At 43.4% G+C, this 14,793-nt stretch overlaps 2 protein-coding genes across 5 annotated transcripts in view; both read left to right on the top strand.

Annotated features, from left to right (window-relative positions):
- myom2a (myomesin 2a) overlaps positions 1–10,051 on the top strand; it is a 34,483-nt gene extending 24,432 nt beyond the window's left edge. For all 4 annotated transcript variants that reach the window (XM_008284233.1, XM_008284235.1, XM_008284234.1 and 1 more), the window contains 15 exons: positions 230–336; positions 445–489; positions 583–719; positions 1,431–1,575; positions 1,808–1,867; positions 2,065–2,132; positions 2,268–2,381; positions 3,568–3,655; positions 3,760–3,798; positions 4,347–4,452; positions 6,157–6,320; positions 6,513–6,549; positions 6,636–6,658; positions 7,033–7,088; positions 8,535–10,051. In XM_008284233.1, the coding sequence (XP_008282455.1) occupies positions 230–336; positions 445–489; positions 583–719; positions 1,431–1,575; positions 1,808–1,867; positions 2,065–2,132; positions 2,268–2,381; positions 3,568–3,655; positions 3,760–3,798; positions 4,347–4,452; positions 6,157–6,320; positions 6,513–6,549; positions 6,636–6,658; positions 7,033–7,088; positions 8,535–9,059 (1,714 nt within the window). In that variant the 3' untranslated portion in view covers positions 9,060–10,051. The remainder of the gene's footprint in view (positions 1–229; positions 337–444; positions 490–582; positions 720–1,430; positions 1,576–1,807; positions 1,868–2,064; positions 2,133–2,267; positions 2,382–3,567; positions 3,656–3,759; positions 3,799–4,346; positions 4,453–6,156; positions 6,321–6,512; positions 6,550–6,635; positions 6,659–7,032; positions 7,089–8,534) is intronic.
- Positions 10,052–10,303: 252 nt separating this feature from the next.
- Positions 10,304–14,793, top strand: part of LOC103359050 (protein FAM83B-like) — a 13,003-nt gene continuing 8,513 nt past the window's right edge. The window contains exons 1-3 of the mRNA XM_008284231.1: positions 10,304–10,401; positions 10,891–11,356; positions 14,355–14,519. Of these exons, the coding sequence (XP_008282453.1) occupies positions 10,919–11,356; positions 14,355–14,519 (603 nt within the window). The 5' untranslated portion in view covers positions 10,304–10,401; positions 10,891–10,918. The remainder of the gene's footprint in view (positions 10,402–10,890; positions 11,357–14,354; positions 14,520–14,793) is intronic.

Below are 14,793 nucleotides of genomic sequence, written 5' to 3' on the forward strand. Positions count from 1 at the left end.
TATAAAGACCATCACCATAATCCATCACAGGGAGACAGGCGGCCATGACGAGTCTCGATTTGGCAGCGAGGTTCAAACGTTGCCTCAAACATCTGCATTTTTTAAATGTTTTTTTGGGAAACGTCGTGTAAAATATACTTGGTTTCTAAAAAAATAATCTCCACAGCTGACTTTCTATAATCGTGTTGTCTTTATCGGATATCTAACAGCTCCTGTCTTTGTTTCACAGCTCCAGACTTACCTTCACCAACCCCGACAAGGACGATCTGGGCAGATACTCTGTGGTCGTCACAGACACAGAGGGAGTCTCCTCCAGCCACACTCTCACTGAGGACGGTGAGTTTACAAACTACTGTGTCGTCCAAGTTAAAAAGATTTTAAAAGTCTATGATTTCCTGGGTTTTGCTGGGTTTTCATCTCTGCTTCCTTGAATCTGTTCTGCAGCCCTGAACACCATGCTGGAGCTCAGCTACGCCATCAGGCACCCCAGTGAGTGTCGTCCTCAGAATCACCCCTCTGGTATCATTTACATTATAGCTTACTCATACAATCTAATCTGTGCACGTCTTTGTCTCTGTGCAGTTGTTCCTCTGAAACATGGTCTGAACTACGAGATTCTGGAGAAAGGTCACGTGCGCTTCTGGCTGCAGGCCGTCAAACTGTCGCCGTCCGTGTCCTACAGGTTCATTGTCAACGACAAAGAAGTCACCAGTGGGGAGGTACGACGTCAGCAATCAGTACTGAAAGCAAATTGTTAGAGTGTGCGCCATCTTGAACGTCTCTTCATGAAACAATAGTGTAATTATGCAGCTGGGTCTTAAGGCTATAAAACATCAGCGTATTCCTGTTCTCTCTGTCCTGAGGCCTGTTCTCCAGCTTTGTCTGAGATCTCTGATGATATGATCTGACACTGTTAGCTCGTAGTCAAAGAGACCAAACACAGACACAACATTCCCGTCGAGCCGCTTTAACCCTTCAGTGTCCTTTAGTTAAAATGCCCTGATATAATCTCATCACTCCTCTAAAGGAGAACAGCGATGGTCCAATGGGAATGTTGAATGTTTTGCTTTTTGTCATTTTTTTCATCTTTTATCTACTTTAGGTATACAAACGTAAAGACAATTTTAAAATATAATGTAAATGGCTGCTATTGACTTTGTTTTTAAATGTTTTTTGTAGTGCAGACTTCTTATTCTTGTGATGCTATTAAAGGTTTATGTTTATGGAAACTGGACGTTGAACCAGTTTGACGATAAGCACAGAACTGGCTGCTGATCCTTAAGTCAGTGCTTTTAGTTAAATATATAAACACATCTGTCAGTTCCTTGGGTTGGGATTAAGCTTCGGTGAATACAGTAATTACTAAAAGCAAGAACATCCAGATTTAAGACTCAGCGTGAACATGCATCTCTCCCTTATTGTCTTTCCAGGGCCACAAGATCAGTCACGACGTGGCGACCGGAATCATCCAGATGATAGTGGATCACTTCACCAGAGCCAATGAGGGCACGTACACGGTCCAGATCCACGACGGCAAGGCCAAAACCCAGAGCTCCCTGGTCCTGGTTGGAGATGGTGAGGCTGTAGCGACCACACACATCTTAGTCAGTGAATGATTACTTGCTGAGGGACCATTTTCATTTTCATTACACACAATGTTAAACATATAGGCAGTGGATGGAAGAAAAGGTTGTGTATTTATTTTATTTTTAGTATCAAAATCCAATTTCATGTTGAAATGATAACCTATAGTTCACATTTTTCAACTGTGGCTGGATTCCTTCATGACTGTTTTTGTCTGTTTCAGTCTTCAAGGCTGCTCTGAAGGAGGCTGAGTTTCAGAGGAAAGAGCACATCAGGAAGCAAGGTACCGACGTACATAATGACCCTTAACGAACCTTAGCTTTGTCACCTGGCTTTTGTTTGGCTCTTCAGTATTTTCACAATTAAAGCAGTGGATTTAGAGGTTTGTGTGGCTTTGCAGAGGTGTGAGTATGAGTCTAGTTTTAACTGATGATTCACTTTGATCAGCCTTCATATGATTCCTGTTTCTTGTCATTTTAGGTCCACATTTCTCTGAGTATCTGTATTTCACTGTCACTGAGGACTGCACCGTTATGCTCGCCTGCAAGGTAACAGAACCACACGGTGAATCAGAGTTTACTGTAATTCTGAACTGTGTGTTTTTTTACTTATTTATTGATCAAGGTGATCTCTTATTTGCCTTCTTTCAAGTGAAACCTTCTGATCCTGTGTGTGTTTGTCAGGTGGCCAATGTGAAGAAGGAGACCGTCTTCCACTGGTACAAAGAGGACGATGAGATTGTTCCAGATACTCCTCCCAACGTCATGTCTGGAGCCTGCGCTCTTCCCATCCCTCTGGTATCGTCTTCTACGTGATGCTGGTTTTGATTTTTGACTTGCAAACAAATATTCCTCATAACAGTGTTGATATCAAAGTTCAAAGCAGTAATCTGAGCTCATATTTAGCCCTCAGTGCATCATAAGAACTGTTCAACAGTTTAGTGTTAAATTGTTGTATGCAGCCACGTTTCGGTGAAATGTAAGTAGAAAATGAATTAATTATAAATCATATAATGTTTTGAACTGACAGACTAGAATTTTAAACGTGTCTACTTTAAAATGTACGAGTGTATGGACACATAAAAAAAACAGAAATAAGCAACCAACCATACATGTTGAACTGAAATCAGAGAGGAAGATGATAAATGATCATTTATCAAGCTACACTGGAAGTTAGCTCTTTTTATTCCTTCAACACCTTAAATCAGGGGTGTCAACATCCGGTCCTCGAGGGCCGGAGTCCTGCAAGTTTTAGATGTTTCCTTCTTCCAACTCACCTGATTCAAATGATCAGGATCGTTATCAGACTTCTGCAGAGCTTGATGATGAGCTGATCATTTGAATCAGGTGTGTTGGAAGAAGGAAACATGTAAAACATGCAGGATTGCGGCCCTCGAGGACCGCAGTTCGACACCCCTGCCTTAAATGTATTTAAAGCTACATGTTAATGGCCAATTCATGAATTCAGTGTCTCTGTGTCTGCAAGGATCTATGTCATGTACATTTTTTCTCTCTGCCCTCTGTCCTCATGCAGCCTTCAGTTTGTTACTGCACATTTGCCAGTAAGACAAATGGTATAAAAGCTAGCTTTAAGGAGAGGCTGTTGCAGTTATCCCCACATTTATGATTATTAATTAGAGTTGTAACTGAAGTAGTTGCTGCTACGCTTTGGAGCTTCTTTTATCTGCTTTCCATCAGCGGCGCCCCAACACAACAGGAAACTTTGAATTCTCTAAAATTCCCGTGCTATGTCTGCTTATCTAGTAGTAATAGTCACACTGCAACCAGCTGCTGTATCCTGTAAAAAGAACAAAGTCACAGGCTTTCAGAAACATCCACAAAAGCTCTGTGTGTTTATTTAATGTGACCATCAGGCCGACGTGTACCTATAGTAGGACTAATACTACTAATAAAGTCCACGTATGTCGGCACACGAGAGGCTTTTACTGCTGATTGTTGATCCAATAATCGTGTGTGTTCGCAGTTCTCCAGAAAAGATCAGGGCGTCTACAAGGCCACGCTCGGCGACGACAGAGGAAAGGACACGTCTGTATTTGACATCTCAGGCCAAGGTACGTTTCCCTTGTTCACACGAGGTCGACTGTTTTACTTGGTGTTGTTGTTTGAGACGTTTTCTACAGCGTTTATTGTTTATTTTTTTCTTTTTGATTTTCAGTGTTTGATGACATCATCAATGCCATCGCCCAGATTGCCGGTAGGTTGGATCGACTGACCCATAAATCATCTCAGACTTTTGTCTCGTGCAGAATGTGTGCATGTGGCTTCAATGCAAACAATGCGGCCTATTCACTGCAGAGTTTGTCCTCTACGAAGCCTCCTCTTTGCATCATGCAGCTGTAACTTAATTTAGCTTGAAAGTCTGACTGTCTCCCGTCCCAGAAAAAGCCCCCTGAGGCACGTCTGTGACATGTGATGTTCATCTTATTCAGCTAACTTTGTCTGAGCTCCTTCAAAGTAAGAGCGCTTCACACAAAAAAAACAAAACAACTTCCCAGAATCAACAACTTCTGTGGAAAAAACGCTTCAAGCCAAAAGAAGTTGACGAATGTAGAAGCTGTGTTGAAAAGGAGTGCACACACATTTCCCAGGTGACATAAACGCCTCGTGTATACCATCCTGGAGACACCCAGCCTCTATAAACGCATACATTCAGTTTGTGAGTCCGCCTGGCTGAGAGACATGGCTGTAAAAACACTGTCGTTGTCAGCTGACTGCCTCTGAGTGTGTGTTTGTTCCCATCAGGTGCTTCTGCCTCTGACCTGGTGCTGCAGTGTACTCCAGAGGGCATCCGGCTGCAGTGCTACATGAACTACTACACGGAGGAGATGAAGACCGTCTGGAAGCACAAGTACAGCTTCAGTGCTTTATTTGATTTGTTTAAACCCCTTACAGGTGGTTTGTGAACTTACACATTGATATTTACAATCACTGGCTGGTATGTGATCAGGTTATTAGAAGAAGCACAGCCAGCCTGTTAGCTTTTAGCATCATCTTCTTACTGTGAACATCTGGACGCTACGGCTGGAACACTAAAAGTCACCTCACACGACAGATTTTTAGCATCTCTGTGACACATACTTCCACACATCAGTCAGGATTTAGCAGCATTTAAATCAAAATACGACTGAAGTTGTGGGGTTGTCTGCTTGTGCTCTACTTTGCCGTTATGTAATATATTTAATGTACTTAAGATTCAGGGAACTTTAAAACGCACAACATTCTGCCTTCTTTCCCAAAAACAACAGGACGAGTGTTCGTAAAAATCACGAGAGGTTTAGTTTGCAGACTCTTTCGCCGCTAAATACTTGTTTAAAAGATGGTTTTAGCCCCTGTGACCACGGAACACATGGATACCAGTAGTGTCAGATCATATTCAGCCACAGCGACACATGCATGAACACACTGCGGTCCTTATACTGGACTGTATGTGATTGACAGCCTGAGACTTTGTACGTACATGTTCGGTATCATGTCAGTCACAAAACATGGATGCAAGTTCTGGCTGTTTAACAGTTTCTCACATCAGAGCAGAAGTTTGCTGTGAATACCTGAGCTGATTTATTACTTCATGCAGAGGTCTTAATCTCAACTTACCTGGGGGCCGCTGGAGCTGGAGTCTGGGTGAGGCTGGGCCGCATCAAGTATTCCAAAAAAAAAAAAAAAAGGGTTTCAAGTACTCCACAAAAAGTAGAATCCAATCTTCTCAATCTTTATTAATAACAGTTGTGAACATGAAAGGTTCTTCAGAACATCGGCTCCTCTTACCTACTCCTACCTACACTTCCTGTCACACAGCTGAGCCACATTGGGCTTGAGGGAGGAAACAATTGGCTTGAAGATGCTCATCAGTAGGTTTGGATCTGCACTTTGACTTATTCATGGTGGAGAAGAGCTAAACGCATCTTCACTGGGTGACAGGATGTATGTTCCCTCCACTCTGTGACGCTCCTGAATCACGTTTCAAGTGGCTAGCGTTGCTGATTCGTGTTGCTGTCACGAGCCTGAGCTATGGTGGCCCACAAGGGATGAAAAATAGAAAACGTCCAGGGCGACGACTCGTGTAGATGCATGTGAGAAAAATGGGCTGCACTAACGTTAAACTTTGATATCAAGTAAGGGGGCCACAAAATATCATCCGGCGGGCCTCAATTGGCCCACGAGCCATGAGTTTGAGACCCCTGACTTAATGGTTTGTTTAGGTTTTTGTTAATTAGGCTTCACTAAAATAGTTTTCAGTTATTTACATTTGTTGCTCGATCACTGAGTAAAATAAGAGATGAAGTGTTGATAATTTAACACAAGTTATTATCAATAGAAATGCATCCTGGACGTGTCTTCAGCCACATTAATAGTGTAAAGAAATGAGATACGCACCCTCTATTTACACACCTTTCAAAACTTACACTGGACTCTTACCAATAAACTAAATGCTTATACTCTACTGAGAAATCCCTCATCAGTGAGACTGGTTTTGTGGAGATTGTAGACATTAAATCTTACAGTCAATATGAATGTAGGAGCAACTGTTGAGGTCTGTGCTGTAAACCTGCAGGGAGAGCAAGATCGCCTCCTCTGAGAAGATGAGGATCGGCGGCACGGCAGAAATGGCCTGGATGCAGATCTGTGATCCGTCCGACAAGGAGAAGGGTCACTACGCCATCGAGATCTCAGACGGCGTGAAGACCCACACCCGCACATTTGACCTTTCTGGACAAGGTAAAAACAAAAACTAGTTCTACTTCTACATTCATTTTCCTTTTATTTCCTTTTTTACTTTTATTTTATTTTAAATTCTCAGTTTTCTGCTTCTATTGTTGTTTTCTAAGTATTTCTCAACTTTAAGTGACTATAAAACACTTGGTGCTTTTGAAACTGAACACACGTTTTTGCTCTTTCTTTCCTCTGCAGCGTACACCGACGCCTATGAGGAGTACCTGAGACTTAAGTAAGTTATCTGATCATACAGCAGCTTGTGATCACCAATTTGTGCCCAAATTATATTAATCACACCGAACGTCTTCTGTCTTTCAGGGCAGCTGCATTCGCTGAGAAGAGTGAGTATAGCACTTGTTTCACTGACTCTGTTAGTTTGGGATTACAGATGTGTGCTAATGTCAGACTCATTCAGAGTTTTCATTAAAGGGATCTATTTGTACGTTTTAACCTGTTAGACAAGAGATAATGTAGAGAGTGGCCTCAGCAGCTCTTTGACAATTCGGAACATTTTTACATGAGTCTTGTCAGATGAGTTATTTGCTTTCAGGGCAATTTAGAAATGAAAGTTCAAGCAGTTACAGCTGTACATTCCTCCGCTTTCCCCTCCTGAACCATTCGACCTCGTTTACACTGGGATGCAAATGTATAACGGCAAATCAGGGAACATGTTTCGGTCTTAAGAGTCGTGTTTTTCTTTCTCGTCTCTCCTCAGACCGTGGCAGAGTGGTCGGCGGTCTGCCTGATGTGGTCACCATCATGGAGGAGAAGGTGAGGACTTCTCAAGCCTTCACACTACACATAAATCTACACTACAGTGACGTCTCACACATGCATTTTAGGCATTTTGTTGACATTATTACACCTGCCTTGTGGTAAGAAGGTCAGGAGTCAGAGCTGCACCGCCCCGGCAGCATTCCTGTGGAACAAGTGCAGGAACAAAGCGTAAGAGCTTTCGCCTGTCGTAGCGCTTATGATTTAAAGCACTGGTTGGTTGTTTGTGAAAGAAAAAGCGTTTAAAGGAGGTAGAAAGTCTTTTACGTGAGAAGATATGCAGAGATAGTAATGTGTGGTGTTTTCTATAAACTCCAGCAGCGTGTCAGTAAAATGTGTTCTCGTCTTGCTTCAGTGGGATCGAACCACGTGGATGGTTCTGGTTTTATGCAGAAAATGGAAAAATCAATTCACTCAAGTGCAACATGGTTAACCTGCACCACCCATTAAAACCAGCAGTGCCTAAAAATCAGCCTAAAAACTGCCAGTGATGCTCACTTACTCTCATTTTGTCAACACTGAGGACTCCTTTGAATAAACTCTATTCAAACTGTCGCCACACAAACCCAACGCTGGGCTCGTGTTTGAACATGTGTACTGTTAATCCCCTGCAGTGTTGGGGTTAATTTACAAATTAGAGCAATGCTGTAATCACAACAAGTTTTTCTGTAGCACAGCAATGTAATGCGTTTCTGTTCCTGAACTCCGTGGTCACCCTACAGCAGGGGTGTCAATCTCAAAAACACAGTGGGCCAAAATTTAAAACCTGAACGAAGTCGCGGGCCAACATTGAACAAATGAACCTTTTAATATGGACCGAAACAAATTTAGCTTTAACATTGAATATGGAACAAGCAACGCTTATCACCATACATTATATATAAGTTAATAGTGGAGACATGCAAAATCAAATTATAAATAAAAAAACACATCAATGGCACAGTGACAGTTGTAGTGTGAAGTCGCTATGCCTACTGTCACAGAGGAGAGGGAGTTTGTGGGTCCTGTCCTGACTGACATGCCAAAACAACAACAGGGCATTATGGGATTTGTAGTATTAGCGGTGAATGCGCTGTACAGTATAATACCGGGGGCAGCTCTAGTAGTCATTTGGTATTGTCTCGCGGGCCAAATATAATTACAAAGTGGGCCAAATTTGGCCCGCGGGTCAGAGTTTGACACCCCTGCCCTACAGCAATAAATCAGCAGAACAGCCTGCTGCCGGTGCCGCCTCCATTCACTTAGAATCACAACATTGTTCTGCAAAGTGCTCTCTGGGCTGGTTTTCACCCACTACGTTATACGTTCTGAGGTGATGCTTTGCCCAAAAGCTCATATGTTTATAATGTGCAGTCACGCTTTCATAATTTTCCTGTGACAGACTTTGACAAAACTCATTATCTGAACACATTCTGACTTGACTTGATTCTCGACCTCCTCCAGTCCCTGAGCCTGACCTGCACCGTGTGGGGCGAGCCGACCCCCGAGGTCTCCTGGTTCAAGAACGAGCAGGAAGTCGCTTCGACCGAGCACACCAAGGTCACGTTCGACGGTGGCAAGTTCGCCAGCCTCGTCATCAACAAAGTCACTCCGGACGACTCCGGCAAGTACAGCATCAACGTGCGGAACAAGTACGGCGGCGAGTTCGTGGAGATCACCGTCAGCGTCTACAGGCACGGAGAGCAGATCCCCGAGCCCAAACTGGGACAGGCCAAGATGGCCACGCCCGCATCCACGCCTGTGCCGCCCAAGTCCCCAGCTCCCCCCTCCAAGACCCCCACCCCCACCCCTTCTAAGTCTCAGACCCCAGCGCCGTCCATGAAGAGCTCGGCCTCCACCCCTGCTTCAACCCCGGTCCCCAAGTCTCCAACCCCGACCCCAAAATCCCCGACCCCGACCCCACCTCGCAGCGTCAAGTCTCCAACCCCGCCCAGGTTCATGAAGTCTCCGACCCCACCGAGGAAGTAAAAGACGGTGGCGATGTCTGAGGGGGAAGCGTTCGCTGTTAGCAACGCTGATTTCTAGCATGAGTGTGAAACCACGAGCTGTTACTTTAGTTTATTTAGATGTAGACGACGTTAAAGTCCCACCTTCAACCTGCCGCCTCCTCCGGACTCAGTGAACAGGCTGATAGCTCGTCAGCTTTCACGTGTTTCTCAACTGATGACTGCGCTTTTGACACACATGGGGGAAAAGCAAAAAAAACAAAAAAAAACTAAGAAAAATAAAATGCAAATTAGATTCATGTTAATGTTTTAAAAGCTGCACCTTCCACTGCGCGACGTTAGTGGAATGCCAAAGGAGAGTTATGGTTTATTCCAACTGGGGTCTAATTCACAGGGTTTTGACCAGAAGTGCTAAAAATAAGACAGTCACATAGCCTGAAGACAAACCCCAGGTTAGCAGACATTTGGAGGAAAAAAATTAAAGAGAACTACTCAAACTGTCCGTCACAGTTTACATATCAAGTTTCAGCTTTGATCACACAGTGGATGTTGCCCAATAAACATTTTAGTCGCGCTCACTTTGATTTTTTTACCTCCGGTTTCATCCGGATGTCATCTGTGACCACGTTCCCCAACTTTAGCCGTTAAGTTGGTGAGTATATCATTAATAAAACCGTTACAGATGAGCCAAGTGGTAACAAACTGGAATTATCCTTCAAACTGGATGACCTGGGAGTCGCTCGGTTCAGAGCTGGGGTTATGTTGTCAGCGCCTGGGTGGGAAATTGCCTCCAAACAACTACTCCTGTTTAGCTCCTCTATTACCAGCTTTTTTCTCTCCCTGGTGGATTTCATTTATTTGGAGGTCCTAACAAAGCCAGCCTGTGATCCTGTGAATGCAAACAGTCACTTTCTGCCCTGGTCTCGATGCCAGAGAGGTCCATCTCACTGTGACATGCCATGTGTTCCCCCCCCAGTGCTTTGTGATGGCAATAAACTTCACTGATCAACCTCCTCCTGTTGTCTCTGTGAGTAATCTCTTCCTCTGCCTCACCCCGAACACGTCAAGAGGTGACACGCAGCAACAATGAATGAGTTAAAATGTGCACTCTGTGTTGTATCCAGGCTTAGAGGGACTGCTGGTAGGCAAACAGGTGAGCTGAGGTGGGCGGGGCTTGTTACAGTAGCTGTTGTACGGGGCAGGTACAACAGGCTGGTCGTTTGCACAGAGAAACCAACACCTTTAGTGCTGCTCATGCTGGAGAAAGTACAGACACCATAAGGGTTTTTACTGTTTACTGTTTTTAAGCTTCAGTACTCTCAGGATTACCCAAGACAACCAGGATTACCTTTGCTAATTATGAAGTAAGTCTTTTTAATTAACTATTTCTTTCTGTTACTGTTCATGGTTAAATAGCTGATGTTCGTGGTGAATCACACACACTGGTCTTCACAGTTTGTAAAGATGGTTTTCTCTCTTTCCAGTGTAAAAAGCTTAATTAAAAAGGTCATTTCTCCTCCAAGCAGCATGATTAGCAAACGGTCGTTAGCTGCTTGGTATCCACCATGTGATATAAATTTCTCAGGTTAACGTGGAATATTTAGGCTCATCCGTCAATTCATACACGTTCTGCTGATTGTCCGGCTCATGTTTAATGCGTCATCAGTGATTAGAAATGTCTTGGAAGTATAGATAAAAATGTGATGCATAAATTCACACACTTGGTAGATAATTCCAGGCTTTATCACAACTTTGGGAAGCATGCTGGTGAAACAGCTAATTATTTTATTCCATTAAAATAAATAAAAACCTGAGTGAGGCCTGTAACAGTCATGTAACGTGTCACACTGAAGGTAAAGAAGACGCCGGTTACACATATCCATGGAGTCCAACCTGTCCGGCGTGTCTTCCCTCAAAGAAGACGACGCGGCGCTTTACATTCAGCCTCACTACAAAGAAACCTACCGCCTGGCCATCTATGCTCTGCTCTGCGGAGGCAAGGAGGCCTACGAGGACTTCCTCCAGGCCGAGCAGATCAGCCACTTTCTGTCAGAGGAGGAGATCCTGTTCATCTTGGAACATGCAGAGCTGCCCGAAGTGGAGGACGAGTGTGAAGAGAGAAGGGCCGCCGACGAGGTCAGCCCGTCCACCTACTTCCCAACTGAGTCGGACGAGGAGGTGCCGGACCTGGACCTGGGCTGGCCGGAGGTCATGCTGGAAGGCACGGACACCAGCATCAGCCTGCTGTTTCATCCTCCCAGGCAGAACACGCCGACCATTAAAGAGGTGGTCCGGAAGCAGATCCAGGAGGCGCACCAGGTGAGGTCTCCGTATTGTCAGATTAATTAAGAAATGCTCTGAGGGTGAAGTCACAGGGAGACGGCTGGTCTGTCGGGTAGATAAATACGTTTGGATTCTTGTCTTTGTTGCACAGAAATGTAACACAAGCATGAGGACAAAAGCAATTTATCGACGGCGCACAATGAAAGGCGTTGCTTTGCACACAAATATACACATCAGTCCACATACTTCACACAGGAGACTGCAGGGCTTGGCTGGAGCATACGTTAACACACAAACACACCAGAAACTAAACACTGTCAAAAGATTACAAATCACAAAAAAGACCCTTTTCATCACTGCACTGATTTAAACTGACGACTAATTTGGTTTGTAGTGACACCAGAAGTCTCTCCTCTAAGTATCAAAGAGTTGACGCCTGATAGACGGAACTACGTAATATTTGCTTCCTCAAGAGAGCCGAAACCGGTCAGCTTGAATTCATGCACTCGATTTGAGAACCTTTTCGGGCAGAGAAAAACAAACACCTAAAACCATTCATGCAGCACAATCCACGTCTTAGCTGCCGTCAAAGGACGACGAGGGCGTCACGTCCTTTGTACATTTCTGGAGGTTTTCAGTCTTAGAGGCAACCTCCAGGGAGTTCACATTCTAGTTTGAAGAGCAAACGTTTGAAATGCTTTCGTGGCCCCCCTAGTAAAACAGGTAACAGTTCATTTTCTAGCTATGTCCACAGGTGTTTCCAGGAAGCGTCACGTGATCTGGCACTAGCTGTTAGTGAGTCAGTCTTAGGTCCAGTAGAGGAACTGCTCCGTTTGAATAAAACACGCAGAAACAAATCACAAAGTCTGGATGGGCACACGTATCTGTCTTAATCCTCAAGAAGCAGCCTGTGGCGCTCACAAGCAGACACATGTTATTGTGCTCGTGTTAGAACGCAGCCTCCTGCTCGCCGCTTGGTCAGAGCTGCTCTTTTCCGTTTTGCTCACCGCCATTGAATAAAAATTAAAATGTCAGTGACTTGAGATGTTAATGTTTCTGTTGTAGGTTTTTAACTGTTAAACCTGTAAATCTAATGACTAGATTAAACAAGGCGCTTGTCGTTCAGTAGCAACGGATCAAATGTGGCAGCAGCTAAAAGAGGAGAAATGTTGTTCGGCTGTCGCCTTGTGTAGACGCACAGATATGCAGGAAGCCAAACGCTCGTCCAATACGAGTTTTAGAAAGAAAAATTTACCGCGATAAGTTGAGAAATTGTGAAACAGTGATGGCTGGAAAATTCAATGATAGAAAACAGGAATAGGAAATGTGCAGAGCAGGTTTTACTTGTTTTTGTTTTTTCAAAGGCGGAGAGCAGGTAGCACAACAACAAACCGTCCATCTGTAATGCTGAACATACGGACACGAAGGCTATGTCCGTCCACAATATGGACGATAGAACTGCCTGACAACACGCTTAAAGATCAGACACCCAGTGAAGGTCTTGTAGCTGGTGGAGCTCCATTAGATCGCATGTTAAGGAGAGCAGAGAAATGCTTTAACCACATGTTGACATCATTTGTTTGAAGGAAAGGCGTGCATTTATGTAACGCTTTGCCTGACGTCACTGAGTGCTACAACATCAAGAGCAAAGCAGATTTCACAGTCGTGGCAAGTCGTGAATCTCTACAAGCACTTTCATACAAAATAAAAGGATATATCAAGTTCAGAAAATTAATTGGGCTGCAGCTCTTTGTATGTAAAGTGCAGCAGCTCTCAGATGTGCTCGTATCCATTATAAATTCAACAAGCAGCATGTAGAGCTTTACTGAGCAGCAGAAAAACTGTGTTAAAGCTCAACTCAACCCGGCGCTGTAATAATGATTTAGTGAGGAAAATAACCAAACACGTATCCAGCAGCTACTAAAGTCGTAATGCAGACACCGGCAGCTGGCAGAATGCTGACTTGCAAGAGAAACTAAGCACCTGAGGCAAATTATTCATTCATTCATTCATCATTGCTTTTTAAGAGCACAAATGACGGAAGGTCGCGTCGCAGCAGGAGGGATAAAACTTAACATTTAAACGACAGACTTTGGTTTTTCTCTGCACTCAGCTGCACAGGAACACAAAGCCACAGTAGATGTACGATGAGTTCTTTTCTTAAAGGTTAACACGAAGGCCAGGTTTCACTTCATGACATTAAGCAGCCGACATGCCTCTGCTTGAATGTGCTCGATGCTCAGATCTGCACGTTGCGACGGCTACCAGCTCTGTAACTAATAATTTATAAATTACAGCAGGGTGTGTGCGCACGTCTTTATGTGAGCGTGGGGAACGGACGTTCATTCCACAGATATCCAGATATCTGATAATGACTGATGAACACACACAGCGGAGCCTCTGGATACGCAACGCTCAATTACTGCACTGCACATAATTGTTCCAACAGTTGTAACAGATACAGGTCACACTTAAGTCAGAGCGTTACTGGGACATGAACCACGAATCTGTTTCAGATTTGTTTTGTTGTCTTGTAGAGAACTACGCCTCTTGCAATTTACAGAACATATATCTGATAATAAGCCATGTGTCATATAAATACTATACCTTGTAAAAAAAATGTTTAAAAAATGAAATGAAATGAAAAATACTTTATTTATCCCAGAAGGGAAATTCAATAAAATAAAATAAAATATATAATAATAATAAAATAAAATAAAATAAAAAATAAAATAAATAAAATAGGGATAGATTAAGTCTAGAATTATTTTGCCTGTCTTGAAATCTATTAAATCATAATATAAACCAAACTTTAAAAAAAAAAAAAAGAAGCCAGTTCTAAGTATTAAAACCCATTGTTCATTAGTCAAGATAGTGATTTTTTGTTTTTAAAAACTTTAAATACATTTTTTTTCTTTTAAAAACTTCCACGTGTTCCACATTCTACCCTTTAAAAGTCTTGACACTGGCTCCTCTAATATATTTGGGACTAATTTAATATTTTGCTTTCCAATCACGTTTAATGTGTCTCCAGATTATTGCCATAGCGATGGACGTCTTCACTGACATTGACATTTTCAAAGAGATCATCAGTGCGACGCTGAGGGGAGTGGTGGTCTACATCCTTCTGGATGATTCCCACATCAGGAGCTTCCTCACCATGTCACACAGGGTGGGCATTAACATCCAAGACCTCAAGGTGAGACGCACAACGCTGTCACACAACAGCACGTTAACGGGTCGAAGCATCAGCTGGAGATGTTTCTAAACTCTGGGATAGTACCACCAATTAGGGTGACTTTGAGAACATACAGTCGTGATAATGTACTGAGACCACAAACTGGACACAAATACAGCCAGAAAACAAAAAACAATTACACGTTATTTCTTAAAAGTCATAGAAGGAAAGGAACTGGTTTCTCCGACTCGTGTTGTTGTCGTTGGTGGTTAAAAAAAATAGTCACAACTATAAT

This window comes from Stegastes partitus, unplaced genomic scaffold (genome assembly GCF_000690725.1).
Source record: "Stegastes partitus isolate 25-593 unplaced genomic scaffold, Stegastes_partitus-1.0.2 Scaffold352, whole genome shotgun sequence".
NCBI classification, from domain to species: Eukaryota; Metazoa; Chordata; class Actinopteri; family Pomacentridae; genus Stegastes; species Stegastes partitus.